This window comes from Spinacia oleracea, chromosome 3 (assembly GCF_020520425.1).
Source record: "Spinacia oleracea cultivar Varoflay chromosome 3, BTI_SOV_V1, whole genome shotgun sequence".
NCBI classification, from domain to species: Eukaryota; Viridiplantae; Streptophyta; class Magnoliopsida; order Caryophyllales; family Amaranthaceae; genus Spinacia; species Spinacia oleracea.
The window spans coordinates 53,474,770-53,490,726 of record NC_079489.1 but is presented as its reverse complement, the minus strand read 5'-3'; the positions used below and the strand labels follow the sequence as shown (position 1 = coordinate 53,490,726).

Genomic DNA, 15,957 nt, shown 5'->3' with positions numbered 1-15,957 from the left:
GCTAACTTGATGGTTCTTCATTGCAAAATTAGTAAAACCACCATCAAAGTAAGAAAGACTAGATCACATAATAAACAAACTCGAAAAGATCTTATCATCATATCTCGAAGAACATTCGATGAAAAGGATATTAAGATTGGCAAAGCATGATAACTAAACCTATGCAACAAGTGAGAAGCAACACTCACGTTGTAGCACTGGAAATCAAGCATAGCTTTGAATTCCATGAACTGTTTTAAAGATGGGTTTGAGGCCCATGGTTGTAAAACAATGGGGTTGAACATTTATCATATATGAAATGTATTTTCATATTCCATTTAATCTTGGTTTAGTATTAAATGATGAGTCCCTTCAATTTGACGATATATTCAAGATAGACTGTCAGGACCAGTCCTGTGACTAAGAAATGTCTATCAAGTGAACTTGAATGTCAAAGGTTGAAAATGGTCCCTAGTCGGAGTTTTCTATAAAATTGGACGCATAGAAAACGTTAGACGATTAGAATGCAAGATGACTAGTAGTTCTGTTTCTTGAACTATGTGGACATGGCAATGTCATAATCATTTGCATAGATACTTACTTTGGGAAGACTAGTATCGGACAAGACCTATGAAACTTTACTGTAAGAGATGAAAATCTGTCATAAGTAAATTTCATTAAAATTATTAGACACTAAATCCTCAATACCTGAGTGATTTGAGATTACTTGTTTGAGAACTGGTTGCTTTGACGTTGACCAACCGTCGCACCGTAAAAGGAGGCTATAAAGGCAACGCTCAGGTAATCACCTATCAAACGAAGTCTAATCTCAAGATCGCAAGATTGGGATTGTCCTCCCATAAATCGGGATGAGATGCTTAAAAGTTGTACAAGGCCACTCGGAGAGCTAGAAACTGTGAAATGCATGGCCGTGCTTGGATGAATCATAGGCTATGATTATCTGTTTATTTGATCAGTTGAACTCTGAAACCGAGGAACACCTCTGGACATAATAAGGATGACAACTCTTACCTTATGTTCAAGAGCAATCATCGAGCGACAAAGGAATTAGGAAATGCACACTTGTCCCTAAGGACAAGTGGGAGACTGAAGAAAATAATGCCCTTGGTCCAAGTATGCATTCAATGTTAAGTCTAATAAATGCGGTTCAGTATTAATTAACAAGTTAATAATTCAGTGAGATCAAGTGAGCTGAATGCCTAGCTAGAGGCCGCTTCAGTTCAAGTGGAATTAATGATATTAATCCACAGCTTACTCTTGACTGAACCCGTAGGGTCACACAAATAGTACGTAAACGGATCAAGTATTTAATGGCATGAAATACTCCATCTATGGATATTCGGAATCGACGGATCTTGGTTTCAGTGGGAGCTGAGATCGTCACAGGCAAGAAATGAATACTCCGGAAACGATGATATTGCCGGAAACGGAAATATGGATCGTATCGGAAATATAAATATTATCCAAGTCGTAGATGTTGCCGGAACCGGAAACATGGTACGTATCGGAAAATATTATCGGAAATGGAAATATTGCCGGAATCGGAAATATTGCCGGAAACGGAAATATTGTCAGAATCGGAAATATTATCGGAATCGGAAAATAATTCCGGAAACGAAAATATTAAATATTTTTTCGAAACGGAAATTGATTCCGGAATCGGAAATGTTGAATATTGTTCGTATCGGAAATGAATTCCGGAACCGGGAATTTAATCGGAAGCGTATCGTACGAATAAGCATCGGACGAGGCCTGCCGGATGAGGGCCCAACACGAAGCCAGGCCATCGCCCAGCAAGCTACACGCATCCAACAACACGCCAATGCCTCGACCAGGCCCAGCGCAAGGCCAGTCCCAGCCAAGGCTGGCGCGCGCGCACAAATGGGCTGCGGGCAGTGGGCCTGTGCGCCGTGCGCACAGCGTGGGCCGCAAGGCTTGCGCATGGGCGTTCGATGCTCGTGCGGTGCGTGTGTACGTGCTATACGAATCCTAAAGCTATCGGAATTCGTGCATAGATTAAATCCTAATCCTAAAAGATTAAATTAATTATTTAGAGTTCTAATAGGATTCTAATTAATTAATTAGTATTCTAACAGGATTCGAAATCCTTTCCGAGGTTCTATAAATATATGCCTAGGGTCATAAATTTATACACAAGTTTTCAAGTGTTCAAAGCAAGGATTTTTAAGCAGAAAAATCAGCCATAACTCTTGCCCATTTAGCCGAAAATAAGTAGTACCTTAAGGGCGATTCTAGTTGGTCAATCTTAAGGCGGATCCGGACGTGCTGTGGACTATCTACGGAGGGACGACACTTGGAGTCCTAAAGACTTGTTCTTGTTCGGTTCGGGCGCAGCTAGGGAAGGCACGCAACAAAGAGTATGCATCTAAACTATGCTAAATGATTATGTCTAAATAATATGTTTTCCTGGCTTTATGGTTTTTTCCGCATGATTTATGAATTGTCATATGTATCATAACCTTACACTATCTTGCCATCTCAGACTACCCTCTAAGCGCTGTCTTACTTACAGAGAGGGACGGAATACAACTACCTGTCTATTGCGTCAGCCACATGTTGCAGAATGCAGAGCTTAAGTATCCAACTGTTGAAAAAGTTGGCTTCGTTCTGTTCTTGGCTAGCAAGAAGCTTCGCCCTTACTTCCTGGCTCACCGGCTGATAGTATACACAAATCAACCTTTGAAAAATCCATTTACCAACCTGGAAGCGTCGGGGAGAATGCTCAATTGGGCAATTGAGCTTAATGCATTTGATATTTCATATGAGCCGCGGAAGGCCATAAAGGGGCAGGCCTTTGCCGATTTCATTGCAGAAATGACTAGACCCCTACTTGAAAAATGAAAAGAATCCAATGGGTGGTCCATGTGGATGGTTCGAGATATGGAACGAGACTCTATACAAAAAGGTTTTCTCACGGCCTCTTCTTCGCTGCGTAACCCCAGAGAAGGGGCATGAAGTACTGGAAGATCTCCATCAGGGATTATGCAGCTCGCACATAGGGGGGAGGGCCTTGGCCGAAAAAGCTCTAAGGACTGGATATTATTGGCCCACTCTCAAAGAAGACGCCCTTGACTTGGTTAAACGATGTGATAAATGTCAACGGTTCGCTCATCTGATTCGTCGACCGGCTCAGAAACTAACACCCATCATCAGCCCTATACCATTTGCCAAGTAGGGAATGGACCTATTAGGTCCTTATACGACGACCCCAGGAGGACTGCGCTATGTGATAGTTGCCGTCGACTATTTCACCAAATGGGTAGAAGCCGAAGCCCTGAAAAACACTAAGGCACAAGACGTGAGAGCTTTCATCTGGAAAAATATCATTACAAGATTTGGCGTGCCTCAGTCTATTGTCTTTGACAATGGGCCACAATTCAAGACACCCAAGTTGGAAAGCTGGTTGGCTGATCATGGCATCACGACATGTTTTGCATCAGTAGGCCGCCCTCAAGCAAACGGACAGGTAGAAGCATTCAACAAAATCATCTCTGAAGGGATGAAAAAGAAACTTGATGAAGCCAAAGGGTTGTGGGCTGACGAGTTACCCAATGTCTTGTGGTCCATACAAACAACGGCAAAAAATTCAACAGGAGAAACACCGTTCTTATTAGCATATGGAGCTGAGGCCGTCCTACCAATTGAAATGTGTGACCCTACTCTACGCGTCATGTTATTTAATGAAGATGCCAATTGGGAAATGATGAAAGCGGCCTTGGATTTCTTGCCTGAAACCAGAGGGAACGCGGCTCTGCGCCAGCAACTATACAAACTTCGAATGACTAGGGAGCACAACAAAAGGGTCTCTAGAAGAAACTTAAAAGTTGGAGATTTTGTGCTAAGGAAGATGAAAGCTGTTGGACGCGCCAATGAACAAGGGAAATCACCCCTACCTGGGAAGGACCATACGAGATCTACGAGGAAGTTCGAGACGGAACCTATCGGATCCAAGACATGCAGGGACGTCCGATTTTGCGCACCTGGAATGCGGACAACCTGAAGAAGTACTTTTTCTAAATTAACATCTATGTTATCATGATTAATGAATGTTTTGTAAAGATGAAGACGTCCAAAGTATAGACGCATCATGTAGCACGGCTTAATGAATTTTAAATGAAAAAAAAAATTCCTGCAAGCCGGCCTTGTTTGGAAACCTTTATGTCAAATACGTTATCAAATCTCTTGAAGAGGTGCAAATTAACATTCTCTTAAGAATTAAAGACTAGTCATTTAAAGGCCTGAGAAGTGGCCCAGATTAGCACCCTCATTAGGCTGATCACCTAGAACACAGGGGACACACATTTTTTAGCAGCTATATGAAGTAGCTAAAGACCTTTGCAATAAAGACCAAGGCAAATATTTGCCGTCCCTATTTAGGGGCGTCAGCTGTAAATGGTGAACTAATCAACATAATAAAAATAAACAGAAACAACAAATAAAGCTAAAAACGCTTAAAAGACTCCTAGTCATTCCAATAAATTAGTTATAATTACAAATTATGCACAGTGCCATTAAAGCAGGGCGTCACAAATACAAACCCAAAATAAATACAAGGCACCTAGAATGCCTCATTCATCATCATAGCCGGGGACAAACTCAGGAGGAGAACGTCCTTCTTTCAGGGCTTTCTCCACCTCCACCTGGTAATCGAGGAACTTCTCAAACCAGCTGAAGGGACGCATGCTGCTAAACTTGGCATTCCAGGCAAGCTCCATACCTCCTCGAATTGACTTCTCACCCAGCACGACCGATTGGTTTACGTACCCCCTTGGACGTAGCCACTTCCTTACGAGCCGCCTCCAGCTGCGCCTCCAACTCCTTAAACTTAGCCTCAAGGCGAGAAAACTCAGCCTCTTTCTCCTTCGTCTTCTCGGACATATCCTTAATCTGAGAGAAGTTCTGATCAATCTGCTCGAGACGTTGCTTGTTTTCAGCACATTGAGAAGTTAAGGACTTGGTCAGCACGTCAATCTCCTCCCTCCTATTTAAGCGTAGCTCCATGCTGATCACCACACTAGATAGCAAGAAGGCGGTGTTTAACCTCTTCATGCACCAGGGAAGTGCGCCATTTCTTCAGTGAGTCCAGCAGGATAAACATCTGCAAAGCGGCGAGAGTAATTATCGAACCACCCAAAAAAAAACAAAAAAAACTTAACTTACGTCCAGCACGGAGGACTGCATGGCGGCAAGCTGAGTCTCGGCCTCCTCAGGAAGAGTCTAAACGTACTTCGGAGGAATAGCATTGCGCAGCTGACTCATTATTTGCCTGCGTTCCTGAGAAGTAAAACGGCTTGAAGAAGGGATCTGTTCCAATTCAGCATCAATGGCTTTTTGAGGGTCGGGTATTTCTATTGGAAAAACAACTGCCTTAGAATCCATGGGAGAGACTATAGAACTGTCAGACGAAGAACGACAAGTGGTTACGATGTTGGAGTAAAACTTACCACCCGAATTCCTAGCCCTCTCCGCCGTCTTCGGAGGAATATTCCGGCGGACGTCTTCCGAAATTCCCCCAAGAGGATCAGTCGCCGCCTTGACTTTTCGGGAGTTAGGAGAAGCAAACTCCCCAGCATTTGGTGTGTCTTGAGCAAACACCCTTTGCCGAGCAGGAGCTGCCTTCGACGCTTTCGGGGCCGCCGACTTAAAGATAGGCTTCCCCGTACCACCAGCCTTACGCTTGGAAGGAAGCGCCGTGGTCGTGGCGGCCTTCTTCGGATCCTGGAAGGACAAAGTTACGTCAGTCGCAGAACTGGAGAAAGTCACATACTTCAGAAAGCTTGAGCAATACCTTCTTTTTCTCGTTGAAGGGGTTAGGTTGCTGGACGGCCTGCTCCGGAACGGCCTGCTCAGCGGCCTGCTGACGTTGTAAGGCCTGAAAGGCACTTATGCTAAGCACCTCTTCTAGCCAGGTCGGCATGTGCACTCGGCCCTTGGCCGCGTCATCCAGCTTCTCCATGGCCTTGTCTGAAAAATGAAGAAGACGTCAGAAAAACACGAAGCATTAAAAACAGTAAAAGAGCCAGCGTACAAAACCTTACCTCTCGGCATATACGGACACAAGCCCACAGCCGAGAGGAAGATATGATCATTCAACTGATCCAAATGTGGCAACCACCCCTCAGGAATATACACCGTCTTGGTCCCAACTATGAGTGGTTTGGCCTTGAACAAAGACGAAATTTGTTTCCAGAGGGCGGTAGAAACTGGAGGAAAAGAACCACTCTTTCCAACGAAGTTGGGTTGAAGCGTCCAACGTCTCATTCTGCTACACATCTCCAAATTGGTGGTCATGATAACCACCCACTTCTTGCGCCAGTGATGCCACTTGGACGCCTTGCCCATCACCGTCCTGTACGCTCCCTTATAGGTAAGGGCTAGCCAACCCTCGGCCGCTCGCGGAACCTAGGACATAGAGGCTATCCTAAGAAAGGCCGGGAAAGAAGGCGTAATATCCTCCACTTTACAACGGGCAATATACCCAAAGACGCCGGCCCAGGAGTTAGGGGACATTTGGTTCAAGCCAATGTTGAAGCCGTCCAGCACCTCTACCATAAAAGGGTGGGGAGGAAACCTCATGCCTAGCTTCAAGAAGGAGCTGTACACAGCGAACTCCCCTTCTACTAAGCCCAAACTAGTATAGTCTATGCCGGCTGGCATGCAAAACTTGTACTCAGAACCCAAGTTTAGAGATACCCCATAATCAGCCCCATGGGCAGTAAGAAAGTTCAGCCACGTCTGAAGTGGGAAAATCTCACAGGGGCAAAGGTGGCCTTCTTCTCCACCTAAAGGGCCCACTGGCGCACCGTCGGCGCGCTCATTTGTAGGGACGTCCTCCTCTATGGGGGGACGAAGATTCCCCTTCGAAATATGGCTCGTCTCCTATTTGCACCATGATATCCTGCACAGGCTGAAGAATTGGCTCAAGACGAGGGGCATAACTTGAGAAATGAAGACGTCAAAATACCAGGTCGCCGCCCTCAGTTTTGACGAGGCCCTCACATCATAGATAAGAAAAAGGAACGAGGAATGACCAAAATTAACAAACAAGTTTTCTCAAAATAAATGTTACCTGAAAGATCGAAGAAAAGATTTCCAAAGAAATTCGATGAAGAACTGCAAGAACCGGACTTTTAAGATTATGGCGGTGCTACAGTGTCTCCTGGTGGATGCCGAACGCCGGAAATCGCCTTCTTCTGTGGCTCTCAAATGATTATTAGAAATGGGGGGAAAATCACACAAACTTATCACTTATTTATAGAGGGGTAAGAAATGATTACCCCTGCCACGCGTCGTCGCCTTACTGGATAACCCAAGAGTAGTGAAAACTAACGTCTGTTTTCATCCCTCATGAGGGGAAAATGATGTGGGCCTTAATATCTCCATCATAAGGCCTAAAGAAGCTACAATGACCAATCGAGCTAGCCCAGATAATTCGTGGGCCTAATCCCAGGAAGTAGGCTCAGGCCTTGGTACTCAAGCGAGGTAAAAGGCACCACCTTACTTTGGAAAGCCCACTTTCTCTGGCCCAATTTACGAAAGGCTCATCATTGTTGGCTAAAGGACACGTGTCCCAAATCCCAAGGGGCACGTATCCCACAAATAGGGTTGAGGGATCACTTCCCAAGAAACCCTAGCCCTATAAAAGGCTCAGATCCCAAGGTAAGGAATTTTAATTCATTCCCACCAACCTAAAACCCTCTTTGCTCTGCCTTCTCTCTACAAATTACTTCTCTCTCTAGCTTATACTTACTTAAGCATCGGAGGGAATATTCCTACGGGAATATTCTTGTTTTGCAGGTTGCCAGAATTTCGTGCTAGCTCATACTTGATACCTCCAAGGAACGCGTGACATGTCATCACCGTAAAAGATCCCACAACACCACATATGAAACACTTGGCATCATCTGCCATAGTTCGTTTAAATCTGTTGGCATTACCCATTAATCGATCATGGCAAACAATCTAGAGGAAGGCTCGAATTCGTTGCTGCACTGGAGTACCCCAAATTAGATTCCATATGTCATCATCCAACACATCACTTTCGTGACGCATGATGCTCAACACCGACTTGACTGAGAATTTCCCCCCTTTTGCGTCACCCCAATACACTAGGTCCCCTGTATTTGGGTCTTCTTTCAATTCGTGCGACTGAATGATTTTGAGTGTTTCTTGAGGTAAATACTCCGCAAAATCGTCCCATTTCCAACCCACTCCTGGCTCCCATAGCTCCCACAGTTGCTCTCTCCAGTTCCAAAGGAACTGGTTGTGTTACCAGATTGCTTAGAGGTTTGGTAGCCCATCGATGCTCCCAAAATAAGGTTCGATTCCCGTTTCCAACATCCACCCTCATGCCTTCACATAACAACTTTGTGTTGTCTGTTATACCGTTCCAGACATTCGAAGCTCCTGCCTTACGAGTGAACATGTCTATGTCACACCGCCCACTACAATATTTGTGTCGTAACACTCGAGACCACAGAGAATTTGGCTCCGAGAGGACCCTCCACCCCAATTTCGATAAGAAAGCCGCATTAGCTTGTCTAGTAGAAACTATAACTACTCCTCCATAATCTTTCGGTTTTTGGAGTGTCTCCCATGAGAGTAAGTGAGTGCTGAGTTTTTCATCATTGCCTCCCCATATAAACCGGCGAGTTTTGCGATCTACTTCATCACAAATTTATCGAGGTATCTTAGCCGTTTGGATCGAATAGAAGGCCATCGGTGAGACGGTCGACTTTGCTAATGTGATCCTGCCTGCAAGAGAACGATATCTCGTTTTCCAACCAGCCAGGCGTCGATCGATCCTCTCGCAAATATGCTGAAACGTAGCCTTGGTTACCCTACTGGTTAGCGTCGGCATGCCGAGGTAGAACCCAAAGTCTTCAGTAGCTTCGATATGGAGATTGGCACAAATTTCAGTTTGTAGTTCCAGGCTTGTATTTTTCGAAAAATAAACTCTAGATTTGGGCCTGCTAACTTTCTGGCCTGATGCACTACAAAACCTGTTCAGGCACTCGTTGATGATCTTGGCTTGGTCAGTGTCAGCTTCTACAAATAGTACTATGTCGTCGGCAAAAAACAAGTTCGAAAGTTGCGACCCATCCCGATTGACCCGAATAGGCTTCCACCTCCCATCAGCTATCGTCTCCTGTATTGTTTGATATAATCTCTCCATGCACATAACAAATAGATAAGGTGAGAGGGGATCCCCTTGCCGAATACCTCTGCTTGGCTTAAATCTTTGAGTGGGTTCTCCATTCCACAACACTTGTAAAGAAGCCGTAGTGACACACTCCATTATCACAGTGACTAGCAAGTATGGGATGTTCATTTGGAGCAATGTGTCAAGAATAAAGGACCAACGGAGGCGATCATAGGCTTTTTCGAAGTCTATTTTGATTGCCCTGAGCCCCTTCTTCCCTTGTTTCTTCCTCATGGTGTGAAGAACCTCTTGCATGATAACGACATTGTCGGTTATTTGCCTCCTTGGTACAAAGCTGGCCTGGGTGTTAGAGATGAGGAATGGTAAGACCGGCTTCAAACGATTAACAATAACTTTGGTTATGATCTTATAGGCAACATTACACAACCCAATGGGACGGAATTGGGTGGCTGACTCCGGGTGTTCGACCTTTTGGAGGAGGGTGATAAACGTGTTGTTCAACCCCTCTGGTAGGCCTTTTCCATTCAGAACATCAAGTGCTAATTTGTGTACACTTGGGGCTAGCAACTCCCAATTTTTTTGATAAAATAAAGCCTGGAATCCATCTGGTCCAGGTGCTTTGAGAGCGCTCATTTGCTTGATAACCATATCAACTTCAAGTGGGGAGTATGGTCTTTTGATGGTGTTCTAGTCTCGATCTGGAAGCTCCTGGAATACATCTTGTGGGACAGCAAGTAAGTCCTCTGACCCTTCTTCAGTGAATAGAGACTAGAAGTACGAGACAAAGTGGTGTTTGACAAGCTCCTTATCCAGTATCCAATTTCCATTAGCATCCTTTATAACGACAATTTTATTCCTCCACCCTCTCATGATGGTGCTGAGATGGAAAAAGGTCGTGTTTCGATCACCGTTTTTGATCCACTCAATTCTTGATTTTTGATACCAGAACAACTCTTCCTTGGCCAGGACCTCATCCAACTCGCGTCTAAGTTTAGACTCCAACTTCAGTAGAACTCTATCAATACGAATGGCCAGTCATTTTTTAACACCAGCAATTCGGGCAAGTATCAACTTTTTTTGGTGAAAAATATTGCCAAAGGTATCCCTATTCCAGTCTTGGAGTTCGAAGGATAGTTTAGCTAATGCAGAAACAAGGGGGCAACGACTATCCCATTTATCTCGAATGAAAGATTGGAATTTTTCGTGGGTGAGCCAAGTTGCTTGGAATTTGAATGGTCTATTGGAAGCTTGTAGTGGTTCAAATCCGTTGGGGGAAATCAGCAGGGGGGCAATGATCGAAATTGATTGCTGGGAGATGTTTAAAAATGGCCCTATCGAACCGTAAACCCCATTCGACGTTGAATAGAGCCCTATCAAGCCGTCCACTTTGCCGTGTTTCAGGTGTTAAACCCCTAGCCCATGTGTGAGATAACCCGGAGAATTCGACTTCCAGGAGATTCATTTCGTCGATCCACTCGTTGAACTTTGCAGACCTTTTATTAGTCTCATTGCAGGAGCTGTTTCTCTCAGATGCGAACCGTGTATCATTGAAGTCACCCGCTAACATCCACAGTTTATTATGCTTGGAGGCAAATTCTTTTAGTTCAGCCCATAATTCTTTTCTTTTTGAAGGGTCAGGGCTGGTGTAAACTGTCGTAAAGAACCAAGGGACTGCCCAAACTCGGGTGATGTCCATCGTAATGTGTTGCTCATGCTGCTTAATTGGTTCGACGGTGACTACCTCCTTTCGCTAGTAAATCCATATACCTCCCCTAAAACCCGCGGCATCAACTCTTGTATGACCCGTAAAGAAAATGATATTAGCTATTTTGAGTGCTTGTGAACCTCTTATATGGGTCTCAATCAGTGCTAGCACTTCAGGTTCGTGCTGTCAAACCAACTCTTTAAGAGATGAGATAAAACTCTTACTTCTTGCTCCTTGTACATTCCAGACCATACAAGAAATAGGTAATGTATCCGAGGCCAAGTTGGGAATACGATCCTGCATCGAACTAGGTATAGATGGTAGAGTGGTCATATAAGCCTGACTTATAAGTCGCATGATTCGCTTGATTTCATTGGGAAGTAACATTGTTACTATTAGCTCCGGTGGAGGAGCTCTCCATGTTTCCATTCTCACTTCTAGGATGTGAGTCAGGGGGTCTACTATGACCAGATATGGGCACTCCATTGGCTGTCCCACACACAAAATCTTCTCCGTGGGCACCATTAATTTGATCACATTCGGGTGCAGGTTCATGGGGAATGTCGATTGGGTGATTAGGCATGGGGGATTGCTTGTCATGGCTTTCAGTGATCTTCTTATTGGCTTGTGGTTGTGCTTGGAAAATTAATGGAGAGTTCTCTTTCCGTGAGTTATTGTTAATTAGGGTAGCAAGATTTGGTTCAGTACCACTTTCTGTGTTGGAGTCTATTAGGGCTCTTCTAGTCAATTGTTGCACGAGTTTGCACTTCTCTTGGTAGACTTTCGTGGGAGCCCTAGGGTTAGTAGGACTTTGGAAATTAGCAGATCTCCTTCCTATATTAAATGACGCAACTCTAGGGATAGTTTCACGTAGTTGTTGGGATAATTGATTCTCTTGAGATCTCCCTAACAAGTTGGACTCTTTTTCCCCAAGAATCTCTCTAGTATCTTCCACCATATCTTCACTTGCCTTATCTGTGTCCATATCTTGCATTTTTAATATGGAAAATCTTGATCCTGTCCCATGATTCTCGCCTAGATTAGTAGCAGCAGTAACTGATGCCAAAGTTGGACCGCTTTTCCCGGGATTGACCTTTTCCCCCACCGTGTGACCACTTGGTGTGGTTTTGCCTACCACCGTAGTGGTTTTTTCCGTTCTCGGTGTCCTCTTTCGAACTGGTTTCTTGACTAGCATCCACGAACCAAAATCTTCTCCATTTTCTGGCCTTGATGGGTTTGGTTTAGAATGGGTACTAATACCCTGAAGTTGATCCACCATGGGTTGAGAGGTCTCAATATCAGCTTGCAACAGCGCTGGACATTCTGATTCTTGGTGATCAAGTCTACCACATTTGTAACAAACCATTCGAATTCCCTCATACTGAACTTTCCACACTTTTCCTTTAAGCCAAAATTTGGAAAGTAAAGGCTTCGACATATCAATCTCAACGCTTATACGAGTGAATTAGCCTATCTCAGCCTTTGTTGTAGTCTTATCCCCCCTAAGCACTTTCCCGATCTTCGATCCTATCTTATGTAGGAAGTTCACATCAAAGTATTCCACCGATAGGTTAGGTATACGCACCCACGCAATAAGGATGCGAATAGGTGATTCATCAGGGACAAAGTTGGGCACCCATTTGCGGATTGTGAGGTAATTGTCGTCTATCATCCATGGACCTTGCGTTAGGACGAATTGGTAGTCTGCGGCATTGGTAAACCGGGATATGAAGTACTTGCACCCTATATTAGTTAAAGCAAGTTCTCCCTTGATGCTCCACTTCTTTTTTAGACGTATCATTAGCCCCATGTACCCAATATTGCCATCAAACATCTTGATAATCAAGGAGTTTTTCCATGGTTTTCTCATTCTGCGTTTCTCATCCTTGGTGAGCAAGATTGCGGGGCATCTTGCATCATCCGAAAATTCCTCCGGTGCTACATCATCATCAGAGATATCATCCTCTTCATCTTCATTTTGCACTGAGTGCAATTTATCTAGCTGGTTCGTCATGGTATTTCCTTTGACCATGTCACGAAATGAGATCTCCGAAAGGCCAAGTTGGTTCATAGAGGGTTGTAAGGGGTTGTTAGCAACATCCCCTTCAGCCTCCTCCCCTTCAATCATCATGTCTTGTGTGTCTACTATTTGCGGTTGTTGTTTATCAAAGATTAGATGAGTAATCTTACATTTTTGTTTTTTGTTTGAGAGAATTAACTGGTCTTGTTCTTCTTGTGAGTTGCTGTTTTCCCCATTTTTGGAGAGAGCGTTTGGAGAGAGCATTTTTTTCTAGTATTTTTTCTTATTGTTCCATTCCAGCTGAAGTTGAGTGATTTTATTGAATAATGTTTGAATATCCGTGAATTTCTAAAATACGTCATATTTTTAGGTGTTGTTCGGCAGCAATACCGTTTTCTTGTTTTTTATTTTTTTCCACCAAAAAAACATCAAAACTTGTTCGGTAAAATCAATTTATAAAACAAATAAAGGGTAGTTTTGAAGAATTGGTTTTTGAAATATTGTTTAATAAATCCCCTGTCGTCCTCAAACACTATTATCTCTCTCTCTCTCTCTCCTTTTTCAACCTTATTTCTACATCTGTATCTCCCTCTCCCTCTCTTCAACCAACTGATTAATTGCTCTTCATTTCTTCGCCATTAGATCTTGACCTCGTGACCCCAGAAATTTCAATTCCAAGAAGACATTGAATTAGTCTTCTTCGAATTTGATTTCGAGCAAAACCCTTTCAGTTTCTTTTTGTTCCAAATTTCAAATGATCCTTCCTACCATGTTTGAAAATCACGCAACATGTTATTTTGGTGATTAATTGTCCGATTTAAAATGGATACTTGTTTTTATTAAGGTATGAAGAAGAGATTGGTTATAAAAGATTGAAAGACAATTATTTTGAGTTTAGAGTAAGATTTGGATTTATGGAAATGTCTGCAGCACGGTGTAGTGGAGCACCATTGATTTTGATAAATACAAAGTAGAGGAGGGGGAGATAGATAATAAATGTTTTTTTTAATGGAGTATTCATTCTCGTTCTCCTTCGATTTGTAATTCTAATAAAACAAAAAGGTGTGTTTTATAACAGTTTTGAAAAAATATAAAACAAAAACTGAAATCAGCTTTCAGCTTTTTAAAAACTTAAAACTCAGCTCAAAATTGCAAATGATACCGAACAGGCCCTTAGTTATCTCCCACTCTACCATCCATGTCAGCAGGGTATAGAGAAAAAAAAAACCGGTTCAGCTTTGAACCGCCAATTGAATTGACGGTTTGGTTTCAGAAGAAACAATCATTTGAATTGGCGGTTGAATGGGGTAAACCGCCAGCTCAAACGACGATTTCTTCTGAAACCAAACAATTGGCGGTTTTGTATGCCTTACATTTCTAAACTTGCTGACAAATAATAGTTGTTACGTTCCTTCCCTTTTTTTGGGTAATATAAACCGCTAAATCAAATGGCGGTTACTTAGGTAAACCGCCAATTGAAATAACGGTATCATATTTGAACCGTTGTTTCAGTTGACGTTTTAATGCTGAACGATTAAAAGAAATTGAACCGGGTTACTTGCTGACGTGGAAGGTAGAGTGGGAAGTAACTAAAAATATGGTGTATTTTGGGAATTTAGGATCTTCCAACATTATTCAAGGAAATCACTCATAGAAGTTAAGATCTCTCAACACTGTATCCTAACTTACTAAGGAAATAAAATAAGAAAATTTAAGATTAAAAGAGGATTTATATGTTGGTAGGTCTGAATGTGGTGAGTGATGGCTGCAACGTAGCGACACGTATATACACGATGCAAAGTAAGATTGTCAAAATATGTAAGCAGATTTTTGACGTCGTTCATAAGCAACTGAATTTTCCACGGACATGTAACACGTTGCTGTAAAATCTGAATAATCTGAATTATTAGTAAATTATTCAGATTCAATGAAAATATGTCTAATATTAATTTCAATTGCTAATAGTAACTCATTACGAAGGGAAATAGCCCTCTGCAAGAAAAGGGGACGTATATATTAGATTGTAAGAGCTGCTAGCAACATTATTTCCCAAATGATCCCTAATTACCGCTCTTGCGGCACTAGAGTTGTGAAGAACAGAGCCATCAAAGTTGAGTTTAAAAATGTCAGGGGCAGGGGGTGTCCTGGCAACCTGAACAAAACAAAGCGGGCGTTTAGGAATATTTACATATGAATGTATATCCAAAGAGTCTAAACAAGTAGGCATGGTCCATTCATTAAAAAAAAAATCAAAGGCTCTAGTGTAGAGGCTAACAACAAAGAAAGGGGTTTGATTAAAAATAGTTGCATTTTTTGTTTTCTAGATGCTCCATAAAGCTGTTACGATTTTTTTAATTGGTAGGCCAACCCAAACAAAGAAAAAATTGAATTTGTTCAAATTTGAGTACCAAGCCAACGAATTGTTAAAGCAGTGTTCCAAAGTCTTTAATGACGGGGTTTTAGGGGAATACAGTTAAACATACATAACATGTGCGGAACATCCCCAAAGCCAGAAAACATGTATAAAGCACAAATTAAGCATACTTACATTTGAAGCGTGTTTTCCCGAGTATAGTATCAACGAACACGAACAAAGAACTCCAATTGTCGTTCCTCTATTTGGTTCACCGACACGTTCAGATCCGTCTTGATTATTGTAGCTTAGACAACGTACAAGATAGTTTGTTTTTCGGGAAGAACAATTTTTGGTAGAGAGCAAAAACTGAACGACGTAATTTAAAATTAGGTTTAGGTTAGGGGGAAAACTGAACTGTGTGTGTGTGAAAATATAACCTAAATTATATTAAGTGTAACCAGCCAAGGCACAAGGCCTTGATCGGCCACACATCACACACTGCACGCACATCCCATGCGCACAGCACACACCGCAGGCCGAAGCCCACAGCGCAGCCGAGAAGCGATGGGCCGTGGGCCTTTGCTTGCTCGCTTCTGTGTTGTTGTGCCTTGTGCGCGCTGCCGTGGCCAGGCGGGTTGGCTTGCTTGCTGCGTTGCGAGCTCGCTAGTACGTTGGGCCTTGCGCGCATGCGC

The 15,957-nt window shown here is 43.1% G+C and overlaps 1 protein-coding gene across 1 annotated transcript; it reads left to right on the top strand.

Moving 5' to 3' along the window:
- The first annotated feature begins 3,199 nt into the window (after positions 1-3,199).
- LOC130469697 (uncharacterized) lies at positions 3,200-4,021 on the top strand. The gene is made up of 2 exons (XM_056839126.1): positions 3,200-3,487; positions 3,530-4,021. Exons 1-2 carry the CDS (start codon positions 3,200-3,202, stop codon positions 4,019-4,021), a joined length of 780 nt encoding a protein of 259 aa, XP_056695104.1.
- Positions 4,022-15,957: the final 11,936 nt, after the last annotated feature.

Coding starts and splice junctions, on each gene's coding strand:
- LOC130469697 (XM_056839126.1), top strand. CDS start 3,200: ATGGACCTATTAGGTCCTTATACGACGACCCCAGGAGGACTGCGCTAT. Junction 3,488..3,529: donor GCCCTCAAGCAAACGGACAG/GTAGAAGCATTC, acceptor GGGATGAAAAAG/AAACTTGATGAAGCCAAAGG.